The sequence below is a fragment of the Staurois parvus genome, unplaced genomic scaffold (assembly GCF_062004578.1).
Source record: "Staurois parvus isolate SC_StPar_1 unplaced genomic scaffold, SC_StPar_1.0 ptg001805l, whole genome shotgun sequence".
Classification (NCBI taxonomy): domain Eukaryota; kingdom Metazoa; phylum Chordata; class Amphibia; order Anura; family Ranidae; genus Staurois; species Staurois parvus.
In genome coordinates this window covers 3,239,482-3,260,627 of record NW_028319601.1, presented here as the reverse complement: position 1 = coordinate 3,260,627, position 21,146 = coordinate 3,239,482, and the positions used below count along the sequence as shown (strand labels likewise).

General features: G+C 43.2%; 1 protein-coding gene across 3 annotated transcripts in view; it reads left to right on the top strand.

The window, feature by feature from the left end:
* Positions 1–1,452: 1,452 nt before the first annotated feature.
* Positions 1,453–21,146, top strand: part of CPEB1 (cytoplasmic polyadenylation element binding protein 1) — a 50,101-nt gene continuing 30,407 nt past the window's right edge. The window contains exons 1-2 of one of the 3 annotated variants that reach the window (XM_089663968.1): positions 1,453–1,605; positions 1,739–1,939. In XM_089663968.1, coding sequence (XP_089520094.1) covers positions 1,774–1,939 — 166 coding nt within the window. In that variant the 5' untranslated portion in view covers positions 1,453–1,605; positions 1,739–1,773. Of the gene's footprint in view, positions 1,630–1,738; positions 1,940–21,146 lie in introns of all 3 variants that reach the window. The other 2 variants (XM_089663969.1, XM_089663970.1) reach the window with 2 other exon arrangements.

The following is a 21,146-nucleotide window of genomic DNA, read 5'->3' as shown; positions in this document are numbered from 1 at the left end:
GTCTGAATAGATTCGCAGCCTGGCTCAGGATCAAGCCTGCTCAAGTGCCCCATAGCAAACAGCTTACTATGGGGGCATTGGAAAGGGAGAAGCCAAGAGCACCAGTGGGGGTACTCCAGAAGGAGTTTCAGAGCCATAAACTATTGGTATGCAATGTTTTGTAATTTTAATAGTAATTGCAAAGTGGTTTTTTTTTTTTTTTTTTTTGGTGAAATTTTAGTCAAATTTGAAGTCCTGCTAGAGCACTTTAGGCTGGACCTGTTTGCAGGTATATTTATGTAAAACATTAAAAATGCCTATGCCGTTTAAAATCCAGTAATACTCTCTCTGCTTTTCATATGTTCAGTACCCCACACGTGAAGATGCTGTGTTGGTACAGCGCAATTAAAAAAAAAAAAAAATCTGACAACTTGCCTTTTCTCTGCGGGTAGAGAAGCCCACTGAAATGGACTAGCCTACATGCAGTAGCACAGATGTGAACCTTAATTTTGGGGTGCTCACCTCTGTACCCCAAAACCCCTCTGCGCCATTATATACCAGATCCCTCTGCTCACCTCTGTACCCCAAAACCCCCTCTGCTTAACTCTGTACTAGATCCCCCTGTTTGCTCACCTCTACTCCTTACTTCATGATTTGGTTCATGTAACAACTATAAACTGATGCAAAAATGTAGACTGTCAAACTGAAGAGTGATGTAAACTGAATCTGTTTTTGGCAAAAACATGACTGGATGTTAATGTGAAAGGATCTCAACAGATCTTCAGCATTAAAAAAAAAAAAAGCATGCGCACTTCTCTGGAGTTCTAGAACTGAAGTCCCTTTTATTGCCAAGACAATTACCTTTTTGACTTCAAGCTGACTGTCATTGATCTTGACTTCTCAATTCCTGGAATAAATTTGGTCTGGAAAGTGAGGGCTATGGCTGCAGGATAAAGGTCTCCAATATATTTGCAGCAGCTCTTACCACTCAGTGGAGGGACCTCTGGGCAACTTTTAAATGTGTTTCAATCTGCAGTCCAGTTACTTGTTGGCAGAGAAACCTTGTACTGCCCATGAGCAGAGTGGAATGGAGTATTCCTAATTTTTAATATAAGGGGCTGTCTAGACAAGCTTGGACTAGACCAGACATATTCAGCATTTACAGCAGAAGTAGGTAGATAAAATATTCAGGCCATGCATGGGAGCTGACGCTGGCTTCAAGTGGTTCAGTAAAAATATTTTTCTTAAATAAATTTAAATGGTGGACCATTGATTGCTTTCAGATATTTCTGTAAAAGCTTGCCTTGCTACTCCCTGGTAAACAGTGCTACATACACCAAGTTCCTGTCTGTATTCCAAGCAAACAGATTATGCTAGCACAATGATGAAGCCCAGCATTACTGCTGCTGATTCAGGCTTGGAGTCGATCCAGAACAATGTGTGGGAGGGGTGCTGGGGAGAGGGATGAAGGCAGGGCCACTTGAAGCAAAGTGTCTGCGTTATGTGCGCAGGAGACTGCTTATTACTCGGATAGCTGCAAAATCTATGAAAGTTTTTGCTTTTCTTATCCTCAGGACTGCATAATATGATGCTAAGACAATGATTCCTGCGCTCTCAACATAGCAGGCAAGGCAGAACACAAGGGTGTGGGTATTGATACTTCTGTTACACAACAGTGGATGGTACCTGCTGCAGGTGAAGATTTGTTTACTAGAATCATCCTGAAGAATTCTGATTTATTTTTCTTCTTTCTAAGCAGACTACCCAGATACAGAGGGAGCTACAGCAAGCAGGATGCTTTTCCCTACATCTCATGATCCATCCCCTCGTGGCCTTCCTGACACAAACGACTTGTGCCTTGGTCTGCAGTCCCTCAGTCTGACTGGTTGGGACAGACCATGGAGCACTCAGGACTCTGATGTTTCAGGGCAGTCTAGCACACCATCAGCAGCCCAGTCAGGTAAGATGCTGTCTGTATAGTTGAAAGAAATCTAGAAGACAGGCTTGCTTGATTGGAATACTGAAATGAAATCATATCTCTGCAGCACCTAAAGTTCCTGAATGCATTAAGTTGAAAATCTATAAAACTTGTTTGTTCCCTGCATTTATTGTAAAACGGGAGGCTGTCTGACTCTAGGCTGTCTACCTTTATTTAAAGCCAGTTTGCAACAGTGCAGAATGTTTGTAGCATGGTTTTAAAATGCTAGGGAAAGGCAAATACCAGAAATTTCTAGCGTAGTGAAATGCATGCACAACTGAAGTGCATTACCTTCCATTCCCCATTTTAGGGACCCGATGGCCTAACAGCTTGTCAGAAAGTCATACTTGTATAGGGCTGACAATGTATTCTTGCTGTCTGCTATGGGTGCAGGTTGCTATAAAACCTCTAGATTAAGGAGCAGGCTAGTGCAATGCTTATAATTAACCTCTAGAGGTTTTTAAATCTAGAATTTCTGCTTTTAATGTTGGCCCATATGCTGTCAACCATATCAAATGTGTGTTCACACAAGTGTTCTTGATTTTTGGCCTATGCCAATCTGGCTGTACTTTGCATTGTAAGAACTGCACCTGGCCACCCCAGTTCAAGTTGTTTAAGTCAACAGCATTTGATCAAAGATCAGGATGGGTGGCCGGCTCAAATGCATGATTACCCTAATGGATTGTGTGGTACAGTAGACTTGGTAACCATAACTTTTGCATTCGAATCTTTGACTTTAATGGTTTCTCTGCAGTGTTTACTAAATGTTTTCTGTGATAATGTATATTGATACCAAAAGCATATGGAGAGATGCATCAAGTCAATGTTTGTATTAAAATAAACTACTTTTTGCATTGAACAGAAATGGCCTTGTACACGTTTGCAATGCTGCTTATACTTGGTCCCTATGAGGTTAAGGGAAATGTGATTTAAAGCAGGTTGCTAGGTTTGCTCACTATTATCACAAATATATTCCTGTCATCTTGCAGTTCAAACTAATGTTACTTGTGAAGCTATGAATGTGACTCAGCTTGTGTGGTTCCTATGCTTTGAACAGGCCATAGCCTGTTCAGGCCAGAAAGGCAGCTCTTTAAAGGATCCTTCCAGAAATTCAAATTGCATGGTTATGTCTTAAAGTGATGATAAAAGACAATTTAAAAAAATACATAATTTTTTTGAGCTGCTCTGAGCAGTGGTTTTACAGCATAGCCCCAATTCTCCTTGGGTCCCCCTGTTGGTGCTCCCGGCCCCTCCCTGCTGAGTGCCACCATAGCATGCAGCTTGCTATTGGGACTGCTGAGCTGATGCTCTGTGTGCACTCAGAGCACGGCTTGGCCCCACCCCTCTCCTCATTTCCTCACTGGCTGTAATTGACAGTAGCAGGATGACCAATGACTCCTCCTGCTGTCTCAACCAATGAGGGAGTCCCAGGAGAGCCTCTGCTCTTGTGCACATTGCTGGATCAGGATGGGTCTGAGGTAAGGGGGGGGGGGGGCGGCTGCACAGGGTTGTGGTGGGGTTTTTTTTAACCTTCATGCATAGAATGCATGAAGGTAAAAGCCTTGAGCCTTTACAACCACCTTAACATGCCAGTTTGAACTGCCTTAATTTAGCTAGCACATCAGATATTTTGCAAAGAAATTCTGGCCTACCACAGGTGTTTGTTTCATTTATGGTAGGATTCGAAGTTGCTTTCTTTCAAGTCACACATTTTAGTGCCTAGGGCCTTCTGGAGAATAAATCTGCCATTATTTTAACTCATGTCTACCAAACATCTGAATACTTTAAAATATCATCTAAACTTGGTTAATTCAATACAATATTGAAACACCATTAATTGCTGATGCTCTTAAAGCCAAGTCAGTTTATACATTTCAACAGTAATTTACCAATTTGATTTGCTTTGTGTTCACCCCCCCCATACACACTGTTGGACAGCAAGGAAGGTAGCTTTCTGCTGCTTTGTATCCCCACCAAACCTATGAGGTATGAGCTACAATACAATGGTGTCCTTACCTCCTGTGCAGTATTTCCTTAGCGTTTCTAAACCCAGGACCCTGCATTCACTATCTGGTCACCCACAGTACACAACATGGAAATGCAATCATTTTAGTAAATATAAACTGCTAAATACCTTTTCTTATCAGCAGTTGGAGCAGTCTTGTGACTTCTATCAGTGTCCAGCAGAACACTGGTTAAAGCTTGTAGGAGTTTTCATTCTGACTATGCTGAGGCTGCAGGACCCATGACCTCCTGGACAGTGCAGATTGACCCTGTGATGACTACATGCACTCTCCCAAGAAACTCTAGCAGTACACACCAAACATGAGCATGCAAAGCTTGCCCCCCCCCCCCCCCCCCCGGCAAAGCTGTTCTATTGGGAGATGAAATGGGGGCAGTAGAAGGGGTGGATCAGAGAAGACAAGGTAAAACCTTTTACACAACGCAGTGATTAACCCCTTAGGTCCCAAAGTGTGTATAACCAGCATGCTTTACTGCATATACAGACTGATTTTACAGTTGTGGACTAGTAACACTTTAACATCCCCCCTTCAGACCTTTTGTGCCTGAAATATGTTGGGTAATCCATACATTGGACTCTATACTGGTCATCTTGTGCATCGGTCAGTAGCAACCAGTGAATGGCATAGTGGGAAAACCCATTGATGCATGAGTCAAAAGTTCAATGTTTGTAACTGGAGCACTCCAAGGCAATGTTTCAAGGCCTTTGAGTCCTGAGTTTCCAAACAAATGTCACTTATGAATGTGTGCTGGCAAGTATTCCTTCCATATCTTGACCCAAGCCAGGGTGACAGAATTGTGCTGTACAGGAACACATAATTGGCTCAGTGCTGTCAGTAGCTCCATCTATGCTTGAGTTGTGAATGTTGGTCACCTGTCATGATAGAAATATGGGGCCACCTTTTCCTGATCCTGAAATGCTAGCTGCCTTGCTGCAGTACATTTTACCCACGGACCCAGAACCAGCAATTGGGTTTATACCTGTTCTTTGTCAGTGTCAAAGCCATGAAGCTAACAAATCATGACAACTAAGACTATAGTTCTCATGTCCGCAATGGAAGCATACATCTACTGTATGACATCTGAAAAATACACATGGGTTATTGCTAACACAGTGAAGACAGTTTGTTTTATCCAGCTGTATTTACTTGGTGTTTTCACTTGAATGTTATAAGTTGCACTAATGTCGGGAAAAAAACAATCATGGAGTTGAGGAAAGGATTACCTAGTGTCAGTATATTGAACCACCTTTTTGCTTTAATTACAGCCTTTAGTCTGTTAAGATATCTCTACTAACTTTGCACATCTAGACTTTCAATAGTTGTCCACTCTTTGCAGAACTGCTAAAGTTCAGCTAGATTTGATGACTGGACTGCAGTCTTCGCCGTTCCACAGAATGGGGTTTAAATCTGGGCTCTGACTAGGCCATGCAAGGACTTCACACTTTTCTCCAACCACTGTGGTCATTTTTGCTGTGTGCTTTAGGTAATTGTCATGTTGAAAGGTAAATCTCCTTCCCATTGACTTTCTGGCAGAGGGCAACAGATTTTCCTCAAGAATTTTACAGTATTTTGCCCCATCCATTTTTCCTTCTATCCTGAAGTGCTCCAGTCCCTGCTGCAGAGAAACATCTCAATAACAGGATGTTACCACCTCCATGCTTTACTGTAGGAAGTTATTTTATATGGTAAGCTGTATTTGATTGCCGCCAGTTTAGTGTTGAGGCTAAATTCTTTAGTCTCATCTGACCAGAACACCTTTTTTCCATGTGGCCTCCAGAATCTTCAAGGTTGTGTTTTAGCAAAGCTCAGTTGTGACTGCATGTGGCCTTTGGCTTTTTCTAGCAACCCATCCATACAAGCCACATTTGTGGAGAATATGGTATATGATCACATGGCACACAATGACCACTTTGTCGTAAATTCCTGCAACTGCTTCAGTTGCTGTAGGCCTCTTGGTCGCCTTTGACCAGTTTCCTCCTGGCTCTTTCATCCAGTTTAAGGCAATGCCCTGAACAAGGGAGGGTCTGTTTATACCAAATACCTTCCACTTAAGACTTCATTGTGCTTCTAGGCATTGTTAAAGCCTTTTGAATTTTTTTTTATCCATCTCCTGACTTGTATGTGTCCAACTGTATCCCAAGAAATCTTTGACAGTGCCTTGCCACCCTTAATTGTTTGCTTCAGTTGCACTACTAGAAGCTGAAATGCTTCAGGAATGCTTTTTATGCTGAACTAATCAAAATGGCCACAGCTGATCAGTTGAGTCAAATGGCTGTGTGCCATTGAGCAGGGTACTAGCTACACCCGAGTTTACAAAGTAATTTTTTTTTGGGGGGGGGGGGGGGAAATAGTTTTTCCAACTCAGTAGCTCTGGGGTTTTTTTTTATTTTTGGCATGTTGGTGTTGTACCTTTCACTTGGATGTTATGAGTTGCAGTGAGTAAATAAAGCTGGATAAAATGGCCTGCCTTCATTTCAGGCTGCAAAGGAACAATGTTTCTATACCCACTGTAAGCATCAATATTGTGCATGGGGAGGGGGTAGATTGAGGCCATTATAGAACACCACTTTTCTAGGAAGGCTTACTAAAAGATTTGAGTCAGAATTTGTGCCCATTCAGCCAAGAACATTTTTTTGAAGTCTGTTACTGTCTGTACTGATGTAATGAAGACCTTGTTTGCCGTTGATAACCTTTGGGATGAATTTAACTCCATATAATGGAGACTATTCAAAGGGTTTCCCAAACTTCTGGTAGAATGGGTACCGCTAAAGTCTTGCATCCAGTTTATGAAAGGTTTACAATGGTTGTGATGTGCAACAGGTAACAGGTAGTTCTTTGTCACTAAGGCTGCAGCAAATGCAAAATATTGCCTCCCAGTTCCTAGATATCAAACCTGAAAGTAATTAAGACAACTCTTTAAGAGCTCATTCAAGTATCAATACCGTGTATATGCAGCTTTTTTTTTTTCTGCGTTTTAGAGCCTCATAACAGCCTGTCAATTTGCCATGAATATTACATTGGTACCACACAGCAGTAGCATAATGTTAAGCAGCATGTCACTTTCATGAAGAATTGACACTTGTCAACCTCCATTGATTTCAATAGTGATGCACAATAACTAACAGCACCTAGGGCAGTGATGGCGAACCTTTTTGAGCCCGAGTGCCCAAACTGCAACCCAAAACCAACTTATTTCTTTCAAAGTGCCAACACTGCAATGAAACCTGAATATCGAGCTTTTGGTTTAGAAAAAACAACTCGTACAGTAGTGCAAACTAATTAACAGTACAGGGATGACCAGAGACTGCGGACACAGTACAGGGATGACCAGAGACTGCGGACACAGTACAGGGATGACCAGAGACTGCGGACACAGTACAGGGATGACCAGAGACTGCGGACACAGTACAGGGATGACCAGAGACTGCGGACACAGTACAGGGATGACCAGAGACTGCGGACACAGTACAGGGATGACCAGAGACTGTGGACACAGTACAGGGATGACCAGAGACTGTGGACACAGTACAGGGATGACCAGAGACTGTGGACACAGTACAGGGATGACCAGAGACTGTGGACACAGTACAGGGATGACCAGAGACTGTGGACACAGTACAGGGATGACCAGAGACTGCGGACCTTTGGGGAGGGGGGGAGCGGGTACCTGAATTTGACAGGTACCCGCTCTTCCGCAGAGTTTTTTTTTTTTTTTTTATCTTACCTGTTCCTCTATCCAGCCGCGCGCTGTCTTCCCGGCTTCTGTAGTGTGGGCGCTCGTCGGACAGCCGGATGCCCAGTGCGCATGCGCAAGAAGCGCTGCGCTTTGTGATTGGTCCGGCGGCTTCTGGGATCTGTCATGTGTCCCAGGTACCGCCTTACCATTCACAAAGAGCACTGCTTCTTGCGCATGCGCACTTGGGACCCGGCTGTCACGCACACTACAGAAGCCGGGAAGACAGCGCGCCGCTGGATAGAGGGACAGGTACGGTCCGACTGCAGAGCTGAGCGGCCGGCCCGGTATTCTGACACGACGGCGGTGGAAATACCGGACCGGCCGCTCTATATTCGCTCCATAAGACGCACTGACATTTTCCCCCCTTTTTTGGGGGAAAAAAAGTGCGTCTTATGGAGCGAAAAATACGGTATTCTCCTGGCGTGCCCACAGATAAGGCTCGACGTGCCGGCTGTGGCACGCGTGCCACGGGTTCGCCATCACTGACCTAGGGCATTTATGGTGTTGGTAAATGAAGTGTTGGCTGGGGATTGGGAGATGGTCTCCTTTCTCCCAGAATGCACTGGGAGTTAGAGCTTGGACAAAGCAGCTCCTGTCTCTTCTGGGTGTGTAGAATAGCTTTGTGCTAACTATTTCTGTGTGTGGGCATCAGCTGGTCAGCAATACTAATAATGCCAGGTAGGAAATGTCCATGTCACTGCACAGGCAAAATAAAAATAACCTCAGCGCTAGAAGTGAGGCTCCCTAAACCTAAATTTTTTTTTTCAAAATGTTTAAATCATGTTTCAACACAAGCATGAATAATGGTATTAAAAAAAAAAAAAAAATCAAGATACCTTCAGGGCCCATTCACACCAAAAACTGCAAGTAACTGCATGTTCTTTCCTTGTACGTATGCATGCATTTGATGCATGTTTTTGTAAATGCATTTTATCCTGTGAGGTCACTTCCTTCTTTCCTTGGGTGTATTTGCAATGTAGAAAAAAACAGTATGCTGTACTTTTCTGCGCTGCAATGGTGTGACCTCTGCACATAGGATAGCCTGGATTTTGGACTCTGAATGGAGTAGAATGCTGCACTTTGGACTGCATTTCAACTGCAGTGTGAAGTGGCCCTCCAGTGATCAATATCTCAGCATAAGCGAGACCACTCAAATGTTATGCACAGACCCACGTATGATTGGTGTGTTGACACCTTCTTGCAGAATAGCTATAAAGATTGCTGTACAGCACTATAAAACTCCCTAAACCTAAAAATGTTAATATTTACACATTTTAAACATTTATTTAAACACAAATCTATATGAAGCTCTGCCTAGGGTTATGTGAAAGTTGGAGACCTTCAGCATGTGGCGCAGATACACTATAACCGCAGCTATACTGTTATGAAGGAGAGGTTTGTTGGCCATCCTGTGCACTCTTAAAATGCTATTTTGTGATTTTAATGTGAGTATAACATGCCAACTTACTGTGGGTGGCAAGGGCAGGCTGGACATCACCAGCTGAAGGTACACGGTCGTGCCCACCGGGTACAGCAGATTAGGGGTACCCAGCCATTTGACGCATTAGAGGTATCGTGAATGCTATGCGATCACAATGCAAACACCTGTTATGGGTTTCATTCATTTGCTGTTAACGTAATCCCAAATTTTTAAATAAAAAAAATCCCTGGTCACCTCCCCATAGTACAAGGTCACTATGGTGACACTGAGCTGTTTGTGTAAAGTTTGGAGGAATTGCCTAAAATGCCTGCGATCGCAAACCCCAGGTTCACATTTTCAATAGCAACTAACACGTGGTGCAGTTTTGCCACAACTGTTGTGCAGTAAATTGCATCATGTGAAGCTTGTCGCCCAAAAGAAGATCCTCCTTTTTGGGCAACAAGCTTCATGTGATGCAATTTGCTACATGGCAAAGCTGCAGTGTTTTAGGTGCAATTGAAAGTGACGCCAGAACTTGCGGTTTTTTTTTTTTTTTTGTGCTTGTAGTGCATTTTGAGATTGCAGGCAGAATCGCAGCGATTTTTGCCTCAATCCCAAAACGCCCAGGTGTTAACAGGGCCTAATGGAGCACACACTGGAGCTTGATTTGGCTGCTCAGCAGGCGCTAGTACTGAGCACCGAAGTTTGTGTGCAAGAGTAGCCTGACGGAATGAATGAACTCAATGGGGCCGGAGCCTTTCTTAGCAGATGTGCGTCGGCAGAGCATTAGGAGCCCGACACTCCTGATGAGCACCCAGTCAGTGATTGCAGTCACACGGCCAGGTCTCTCCCCTCATTGCTAGTCCCCAGGTGCAGTGCAGGAGACGCAGGGGAGTAGGAGATAAAAAAAAAATTGTAATAAAACGTGCCATAAATCCCCTTTAAGAGCCCCAGACATTCTTAAAAGAACCTCTGCCTAATTAAAACCATAAACTCTTCATATTTTTGTTTTATCAGGGCAACTAGTCTGCCATGAGAGACAAGCAGATTGGGACACTGATTTTAGTCCTTCGACAAGTGCGTTTTTTATTCCCACAGTGCTGAATAGCTAAATATGGCCTGGTCATGAAGGGAGTAAAACCTTCCGGAGGTCAAGTAGTTAAACTATTAACGACCCAAGTAACAAGTTGTTGTCACATACAAAAAACAAATTTGGCAACCACCAAGTGGGCATTATCCTTAGACTGGGAAAAACTGTTCTCCAAAGAGGAGAGCAATAGTGAGTGATTTTTAGATGGCTGTTTTTTTTCATTTTATAGAACTGTAATATATTCTATATCAAATTGGATAATATCCTCTACATCGCTTCCATGGCCATTTAGTCAGCATTCTTGAAGCTTTTTTTTCAATGCTTCATAAATACATTGAGAACATCCTAAACAAATCATAAATGCAATAGGAACATAGTATTGCTTGATTCTTCATATCAACACACGTGGACAAACCCTAACTCTGCATACAGAGGACAGTGCTCGGTGAAACTGCTTCATTCTTTTCGGCAAGAATGGGACTACCTGCTCGGGGATCACTTGCAACCTGAGACACATCCCCCTGTCCTATTCAGCTGCCAGTCATGAGATTCCAAATGACCAACCAAGAACACTGCAGCTAATGACAACCAAGGATGGCAGGAGGCCAAACATTAAATTGGAGTGTCCCAGTGTGGGCAGCTCCAGCCAAACTTCTGGTTTTTTGAAAGTGGGTAAAGCTAGATTTTCTGTTTAAAGCAGAGCTCCAGTCAAACCTACAATAATTGTAGCTTCTGACTTTTAAAAAGCCATTCACTTGTCCCAGGGTCCAGCGGTGTACTCACCGCAGCCCCTTTCACCGGCTGTCCTCCCTCCCCCGTGCTGGCATCCCAGGTGTGGGCATCCAGCTTTCACAGCTTGTGGCTTCACAGCTGAGTGCCCACTGCGCATGCGCAAGTAGCGTATGGACCTTGTGAATGGTCCCTGGGACGTCTGTCATGTGTTCCAGAAGACTACGGGAAGGGCAACTTCTGCTTAGGCCAGGGGTAGGCAACCTGTGGCTCTCTAGCTGTTGAACTACATTTCCCATGAGGCATTGCAAAGATTACAAAATGGACAGTTACAGCTATGACTTGCAGAGGCATGATGGAACTTGTAGTCCTGTGGCTCTCAGGTTGCCAACCCTTGGCCTAGGCTATTGCAGTGAGAGCAGGTACCTTTTTAAAATTGGATACCTGCTACCTGACACCCCCCCACTCCCAAAAGGTGCAAATTCCTCCATGGTAAATGGGGGACCAGTACTTCATGGAACTTACCCTTTTGGGGTGGCACTCCACTTTAGGCTTTCTGTTGGTACTCCAGGTGGCAATTTTATGCTTTAATTTTGACACTGGGATTAGCAAGACTGTGGGTGTCACTGGGATAAAAATACTGAGCAATTAAACTGTCATACTAAACTTGGTTTCAAAATCATGTGGGCCACTTGGGGTTTAGTCTGGCCAGCATAATTTAATCTGTTTATCTGAGCCCAGATTATCCTGGACCTGCCCAGTCTGACTAGACAGTCAAAAAAGCAGCACAGCACTAATCAAACACTTTCTCTTCTGTCAGTGTGCTTTTCAGCACATGAATGGATTGGCTTTGTACTGCACTCCAGTAATGCTGTAAAAGGGACTGCAAGAGGCTTATAACAGGCCAGGTTCAGGTACTTGCCTGGTTTGCATTTAAGTATCTAATTTGTATTAATGGTTACAGAACTGCTTTAATTTGTTTCTATCTGTAGTTCAGCTTTAATGCGGTATTAAACCCAAAAGCAAACAATTATATTGGAGTTTACCAATTCTTGGATGTGGTGGCTGCATTTTTTTTTTTTTTCATGTAATCCAGCCAGTAAGTCTTTAAACAGCAAACGCCGTCCTGCAAATGTAGCAGATTAGAGTGCTGCAACAATCCATTTCACGGACAGTGGTGCTTACAATGGTCCGCTTTTATTTACTCATGTAAAACCTTTATCCCAAAAGCAAAAAAGTTGCTGTACATGCAGAGTGAGCCGGAGTTTGGCTTCAATTTAGATGTACTAGCAAATTTGGATGCACAAACACTCCCTTACAAAAGCATGAATTATTTTAATTCAATTTTATTTATTTTAATTTCATGTTAAAACAAAATGAATCCTATTGAAAATCTTTAACTGTACTCATTGAGTGACTATTGGTGGTAATAGTTTATTGCAACATCCAAGCTTGCTGTTATTTTGGCTGTGCCCCAAGGATGCTGTTAATACAGAAAGCTGTGTTCTGGAAAAGACTGACTGGTCCTGGATCTAATCCCTGCATATACTCCTGCAATAAAGGGTGTGATTCAGCAGAATGCACCCCATGCTCTACCTTACTGTTTGCCAAGTTCTAAAATAGATATTGCAGGGGAATGAGGGCTGCAGTTCTGGTGTCAGGGTCTGTCCCTTCTGGGTTTTCAGCCTAAAGCAGATGTCATTTGTGTTGGTACATCTAAATGGAAGCTTCACATTATTTATTTCAGGTACTTATAGCGTCAATTTACGCAGCGCTTTACATATAATGTACATTCACATCAGTCCCTAACCCTCAAGGGGTGTACAAGCTAAGGTCCCTAACTCACATTCATATAAAAGGGCCATTTTAGACAGGATCCAATTAACCTACCAGCATGTCTTTGGAGTGTGGGAGGAAACCTGTGTACCCGGCGAAAACCCACGCAGGCACAGGGAGAACATGCAAACTCCAGGCAGGAGGTGCCGTGGCTGGGATGTCCAATAAAGTATTTATGCTAAATGTTCTAGTTTGTGGGATTAAACGTTTAGAGGGTGCTTATTCAGGGATGAAGAAAACTTCGAAGGGTTGTAGGTTGCTCCAAGAATGGGAATGGCTTCATCTTCATGGAATGCTGTCCTGTTCTGTATGCGATGATAGGCTGCATCAAAAATGCCACCAACCCTTGAATGATAGGGGCAGAAAGACATGTCCTCACATTGAAAAGGTTCAGAAATTTTGATGGCTTGTGGTTTTCATATAGCCACTTCAGCATTTATGTGCACAGCACACTGGTCTTCAAAAGTACAGTACAGAAAATACATTTCATATTTACCCATAGTAGCCAAAAAAGTGTGAAATTAACCTCCCTGGCAGTATTCCCGAGTGTAGCTCGGGGTAAAGTTTCAGCACCACAAGCGGTAACCCCGAGCTACACTCGGGAATACCCTGCAGCGTTGCTCCGGGATCTCTTCTGCACTAACCTTGTCCTGCGCTCCCGCGATGTCCCTCCTGCAATGTCCTCCGGCGGATGCCTGCATCTGTCTTCTCGGTTCTGTTCCCTGCGACTTTGGAATGTACGGGGGACGGAGCTCGCAGGAAATTTGAAAGTTTAAAAGGGACATTCACTAAAATCACAAACCTTACTGTATCAAAGCATTTTACTGTTCTTTCTGCCTGGAAACTGAGAAATGTCCATGGCGTCCAAAAAGCGTCCCTTTTAGGTCAAAATCTGTTTTAGACCAGCTAAGAGAACAGCGATAGTAAATTAGAATCACTTGCAGAATTGAGTGATTTATGATTTGTGGGGAAATTCGTAAAGACACTGAAACAGACTTTGCGACTTTGTTCAGTGATGTGCGAACTTGGTGCTATATTTCAAATTTCAGTGTTTTTGGTTTGATTATATGATGTAATTAAATTTTTTTGATTTCATAAATTATAATTTATGATTTCGTGTTTCAAATTTTAATATACCCAGGATGTTTATGAGACTCTTGTTCGGACAGATTTCAGTGAGTTGTTCCTAAAAATTACATTTAGTGTGCATGCTCAAAATCTCAAGCAGAAATTTGGCCCTCAAAGTGGGCATGGATTGAAAAGTGGTTAAGCCAACAAAGCATCTCTGCTCTTCAAACTCCATTGTCCTAGTGGAGTCCTGTGGATCTGCAGTCGGGCTATACACAGGCCTGTGACGAATTTGAGAATTGTTGCCCACCCCAACAGTTATACTATCCAGAGGTTCTGTCATTTAATAGCTGAACGATGGTGCAGAGCTTATATTCATACAAACTCCTCCACGTCTTCATTTCTGATGAGGTACCCTAAGGCTCGATCTTTGGGCCTCACCTTTTCTCTCTACACCTCTCTGGGCCAATTGATAACCTCCCATGGCTTCCATTACCACCTCTGTGCGTGAGCCATACCAGGCCACATGCCCTCAACATGGGGGGGAGGGGTGCTTTGGGGCAGGGGGGCTCCCCCAAAGCACCTTGTCCCTTGTTGATGGGGACAAGGGCCTCTTCCCCACAACCTGGCTGGTGGTTATTTGGGTCTGCAGGCAGGGGGCTTATCCGAATCTGGAAGCCCCTTTTAACAGGGGGGCCCCCAGATCCTGGCCCCCCTATGAATGAGTAGTGTGAAAAAAGACAGGACGCTGTCTTTGACAAGTACTTTATTAAAAGAAGAAAACTAGAAACTGTCCCCCACAGTAGATCCAATGTCTATCACGATGCCTGCCGCCAACCGAAATTTTTTTTTGAAACAAAAGCTCCACTTCAGACGATGGCTTTCAGCCTTCTGCCTGCTCGGTGGCTTGACGGTTCTTAAATAGGTAAGGGTCGGGCCACCCAGGGACATCACGCATGTGACATCAATGATGGTGATGTTCCTGGGTGGCCGCACCCCTTACCCTTAAGAACTGCCCCAAGCACCCCCATGTTGAGGGCATGGTATGGATTTTGGGGAGACCCCATGCTATTTTATTTATGGTGCTGTTTTTTAAATGTAATTATTGCTTTTTTTTATTTTCCACTATAGCTCAGATTCGGCTTTCACTTTCCACCCAGCTAAAGTTTTTTTTTTTTTTAGTTTGTTTCCTTTTTAGTTTCTTAAAAGAAACAGGTTTCCGTTAACTCCGGGGAAAGTGACAGCTAATTCTGTGAGCTATAGTGAATTTAAAAAAGCCGGCAATTGCATTTAAAAATCAGCACTGACATGCACTTTGTATTGCGGAAAAAAAAATGTGTAAACCGAGGCATTATTTCATTATTTTCAACGGATTTTCATTCGTAAACTGAAAATTGCATTAACTGATTCTTTTGTAAACCGAGGTATTATAGCTTTTAACCAGATTCCTCGTGCAAAAGGTACATTCTTCTATCTGGGAGTAGGCCATAAATATGACCACCCAAATATTAAATACACATTGCATAAAATGTGTTCAGGTTGAGTCAAGAATACATTGTGCTATCTATATACAATATGTAATGGTAATTTTCTGAGACTACTCACTCTAAAAATCCCAATTTTCTTTTGTATACTGCCCCTTTGGGATGGAGGTGTCTAAAACATGTGACTAAACTAATACACTCCATGCTTAGAACATTTGCCAGCACACAGCTGCCTAAAGTTCAATAAAGGATCACAAAAAATTGAATTTTGATGCCCCTCTGCCAATCCTTTCACTGGCTTCCACTAGCCCAATGTATAAAATTCAAAATACTAACAATGTACAAAGCTATCCAACACTATCCTAGCTACATCACTAATTTTTATATGCAGATATCATCCACTTTGCTCCTCCCAAGACATCTTGCTGTTTAGCTTTTAGCAGCTTTCCTTGCCCGCCTCCAGGACTTCTTCCATCCTCTGGAACTCCCAACCCCCCACCCCGCTCCCCCCCAGTTTGTCTGGTCAGCCCCCACCCTGTCTGCCTTTTTAGGCGATCTTTGAAAACCCACTTATTTAGAGAAGCCTACCCCACCTCCACCAAATCATCCCCTGCAGCCATCACCTTTTGTATCACCTCCTCTTCCTTTAGTTTGTAAGCTCCATGAGTAGGGCCCTTCTATTCCTTCTGTTGTAATTGTACTGTCCACTTTATATTGTAAAGCGCTGCGCAAACTGACACTATATAAATCCTGAATAATAAACTTGGTCGTATTTAGTCAGCCAACTCGATGGTAATTAAGGGTTACGACCAGCCATATAGCACTAGGGTGCTTACAGCATTCAGCTTTCATTTATATGGTTTACACTATACCAATGGCTCCTAATGGAGCTGCTGGAAATGTACGGCTCTCCTGCAATTACCAGTGATGATATGCCCTGTAACTGGACTTGATTGCTGTGGGCCAAACTGATTACAATTGTATCAGCTGGTACTTGGCTACCTGTACCATGTGATTAGCTGTAGCCAATCAGAATAGAGCAAGCTGTCAAAGGGAAACCCATTCATGAACTCTAAACCTATTGTAGTCGCTATGGTGACAGACCTACTGACGGGATGTAAAATTGTTAGTATGTAAAAAAATTAATTTTTTTAAGCAAACCCTATAATGCTGTACTGCACTGGTGACCATGCCATGCCATATAATGCTGTACTGGCGATAGTGTGTTAATCAAATTGTGTAAAAATTAATTGGTGCACCAAAATGAATTCTGGTGCCAACCGAAAATTCAGGGTGCACTTGGCCAAAAATCGGAAAAAATTCACATTTTTAAACGCAATATATACCCCAATTTTTTTTGTAAAATGACAGTTATGGTGAGTAAATAGATGCCCAACATGTCATGCTTTAAACTTTGCACACACTTGTGGAATGGCGTTAAACTGCAGAACTAGAGGTCTAGTGGTAGAAATATTGCTCTTGCTCTGACGTTCGTGGCAATACCTAATGAGGTTGGAACGCAGTTTACATATGTGGGCGTGGCCTACGTATGCATTCACTGCGTTCAGGGGGACGGGGCCACTTTAAACTCTCTAATTTACTTTAATTTTTTTTCTGTTTTTAAAAAAAAAAATGAACCCTTTGCATGCATCCCTTGTGATATAAAGTAGTCAAGTTCTTTTTGGAAAGATATGGGGTCAAAAAGACCCCACATCTCCTCTACAATGTAAAGCACTGATCTAGTGCTTAAAAAAAAAAAAGGGGTTTGTAAGGCACTGGAACCAGAACTGACATTGCTCCTGTCCTCCAAGGGCATAGAGTTGAGTGGAGGTTTTTTCCTTCACTTAACTCTATGCCCAGCGCTGGGATCATTCAGTGGTTTCTCGGGTAAGGCTGAGAACCACCGGGTAGCAGCGAGGATGCAGGGTTATTTTCAGCACCTGTATCGGTGCTTATTTTCATATCGGCCGATAGGGGTGTTTTTTGGCCAAACCTTTTCAGCCACCGAAATTTCGGTGCACCCCTAAAAGTTGTTAAACTGCCAAATTACTTAAAAAAACTCAGCATACTTCTGTGTACTAAAAAATACCATGCTTTGCAAATGCACTAACTTTCGCTCAAACCAGTTGGTATACACATTCTGTTAATCACAGGCCATCATGCCCGTCCAGCGTGTGTTTGGAATAACAGGGAGCGGAAACCTCCAATCACACTCTTATATCCTGCCACCATAGTGTTGAGCAATACGAATACATGCACAGATAAGGAAAAGGTAATTGGCAGCTTAGAAGGGAACTGGAGCAGGCTCGGATATCAACAGCTGATCTATACAATCCCAGGCTGCAGTAGGGACAAGGAGGGAGTTACAGTGAATAGTAGGATCCAAGGGGATTTTGAAAGTCTACAAATGCTCGTCAAGTGTATATACACATTGTAGTATAGCATTGAGTGTTTGATTTTGGGTTTAACCACTTGCCCTCCAGAGGATTTATTCCCCTTCCTGACCAGGCCTTTTTTTTTTTTTTTTTTTTTTTATTTATTTTGGGCAACACTGCACTGTTACTTTGACAATTACGCGGTCATGCAACGCTGTCAGAGGTGTGAAAACGTTTGGGAACTACTTGCCCAGGAACTAAATTTGTGCCCCAGTCTACTTGTCCCTCATGACAATCTACTTGTCCAGATATAAAGTTTAACCAAAACTGTATTTAAATCGGAGGTGATATTAGGAAGGTCTGGGGCTTTTGAAAACAAAAGGGGCTTTGATAGCTTAAAAGTGTAATATTTTTAACATTTTGCTGTTTTTATCTCCTCCTGCACTGCACCCAGGGACTAACAGGAGTGACCTTGCAGTGTAATGAGCACCGATTGGCTGCTACTGGGGAAAGGGTGGGTCAGGGCTTATTCTTTATCCCTTTCACTGACAGTGCCAATTTTTTTTGCACAAGTTTAAAAAATCATTTTAGGCCTGAAGATTACATAAACCCCCTAACATTTTCTGAAAGACCCTAGAGAATAAAATGGTGGTAGTTACAATTTTTTTGTCGCATGATATTTTTTACAGGAATTTTGCAGTAATAAGTTGCTTTTAAAGTGCAAAAAAGCAAATTACCCTTTTTTTGGTAAAATATACAGTATCTCACAAGTGAGTACACCCCTCAAATTTTTGTAAATATTATTTTTTCATGTGACAACACTGAAGAAATGACACTTTGCTGCAATGTAAAGTAGTGAGTGTACAGCTTGTATAACAGTGTAAATATGCTGTCCCCTCAAAATAACTCACAGCCATCAATGTCTAAACTGCTGGCAACAAAAGGGAGTACACCCCTAAATGAATGTCCAAATTGGGCCCAATTAGCCATTTTCCCTCCCCGGTGTCATGTGACTCATTAGTGTTACAAGGTCTCTGATGTGAATGGGGAGCAGGTGTGTTAAATTTGGTGTTATCGTTCTCACTCTCATACTGGTCACTGGAAGGTCAACATGGCACCTCATGGCAAAGAACTGAGGATCTGAGCAAATGAATTGTTGCTCTACATAAAGATGGCCTAGTCTAAAAGATTGCCAAGACCCTGAAACTGAGCTGCAGCATGGTGGTCAAGACCATACAGTGGTTTAACAGGACAGGTTCCACTCTGAACAGGCCTCACCATGGTCGACTAAAGCAGTTGAGTGCACGTGCTCTGTCATATCCAGAGGTTCCCTTTGGGAAATAGATGAGTGCTGCCAGCATTGCTGCAGAGGTTGAAGGGGTGGGGGGGTCAGCCTGTCGGTGCTCAGACCATACGCCGCACACTGCATCAAATTGGTCTGAATGGCTGTCGTCCCAGAAGGAAGCCTCTTCTAAAGATGATGCACTAGAGAGCCCGCAAACAGTTTGCTGATGGTGTCAAGCATGTGTGGCGACAAGGTGAGGAGTACAAAGACAAGCGTGTCTTGCCTATAGTCAAGCATGGTGGTGGGAGTGTCATGGTCTGGGGCTTGCATGAGTGCTGCTGGCACTGGGGAGCTACAATTCATTGAGAGAACCATGAATGCCAACATGTAATGTGACATACTGAAGCAGAGACTGGGCCACAGGGCAGCATTCCAACATAACGACCCCAAACACACCTCCAAGACGACCACTGCCTTGCTAAAGAAGCTGAGGGTTAAGATGGACTGGCCAAGCAGGTCTCCAGACCTAAATCCTATTGAGAATCTGTGGGGCAGATTCTCCGTGATGTCATGGAGGGAAAGAGGACTCCAGTGGCAACCTGTTAACTCCATGCCCAAGAGGGTACGGCAGTGCTGGAAAAATAATGGTGGCCACACCATATTGACCCTTTGGGCCCAATTTGGACATCTTCACTTAGGGGTGCACTTTTGCCAGCAGTTTTGTTGGCTGTGAGTTATTTTGAGGGGGCAGCAAATGTATACTGTTATACAAGCTGTACACTCCTTTACATTGTAGCAGTGTCATTTCTTCAGTGTCACATGAAAAGATATAATTTTACAAAAATGAGGGGTGTACTCCTGTGATACTGTAAAAGATGAGCTTGCATCAAGCAAATTAATATCCAACTTGTTAAATTTTGTGCGCGCTTGTGAAATGGCGATGACTGTCAGTAGCCTATATTTTCTATAGGTCGACACTGAAAGCTCCTTTTTTTATAGGTTATCAGTTTAGAGCTACGGAGGTCGTCTGGTGCTAGAATTCTTGCGTGTATTGCAATCGACGTGTGCATGCGTAGGCGCCCTAGCGCGTGCTTTTGTGTGTGTGTGTGGGGGGGCCCTCAATTTTTTGGGGGATGGTATGTGCTTGGGTGTAACCTTTCTTTTTTGTTTTTTGTTTTTTTTTTGTTTATCATGTAGGGGACAAAGACAGGCTGGCACTGTGTGGAAGCAATCAGATGACATGGCTGCTGCCCGAATGCTTCCACCAGACAGGTGAGCCTGCTGCTTGCCTGCAGCAGGGCTAAAGATAAACTACCTGCCCAACGCCCAGAACTACATGTCTCAGACATTGGGTGATAGGAATCAAAGCAGACATGTACCAGATTGTTTTGGCCTAAATTTATAGAGAAATTTGGTTATTTTATTGGGGTATGTTTTATAGCAAAGTCAAATTTTTCGCTCCCAAATGGTCAGGTGTTTTTTTTTTTTTTTTTGGCGCTATAAACCATTTTGAGCGAAAAGTTTGGCTTTGCTATAAAACATACCCAGTAAAATTTAATTTCTTCATAAATTCAGGCTGGAATTTTAATCTGGTATGTCTTTGCTAAAAAAAAAATCCCAATACATGTAAAATTGGTTTACGTAAAAGTTAGTCTACAAATGGTGTGTGTTTGTGTGTGTTTTTTATACTAGTAGTGGCGCAGTGATCAGCGACTTATAGTGGGACTGCAGTGGCCATCGACACTGGCTGGGAACTGACTGCCACGGACATCCCCAGTGACACGAATAGTGATCAGTGCTAATGAACACTGACACTGGGCAGGAAGGGGTTAACATCTGGGACAATCAAAGGGTTCACTGTGCTATTTTACAAAGGAGGCATGCGGTTGTATCTGATACAAAATGGCATGTCCACACTGACGGGAGAAACTTGTTTATACACAGGTCTTTCTCTTGTCGTCTTTACCCAGCGATTATCGAGTGCTGGTTGGGAATTGCTGGCCGGGACTTGATTGACATCCATAGTGACACACCCCACCCAGCAATGCAAATCACGTATATGCACTTGCGCGTGCGTGTATACAGTACTTCTGCTATAGGGCAGCGGGAAAGCGGTTATTGACTCTTTAAGGCAATTTGTAT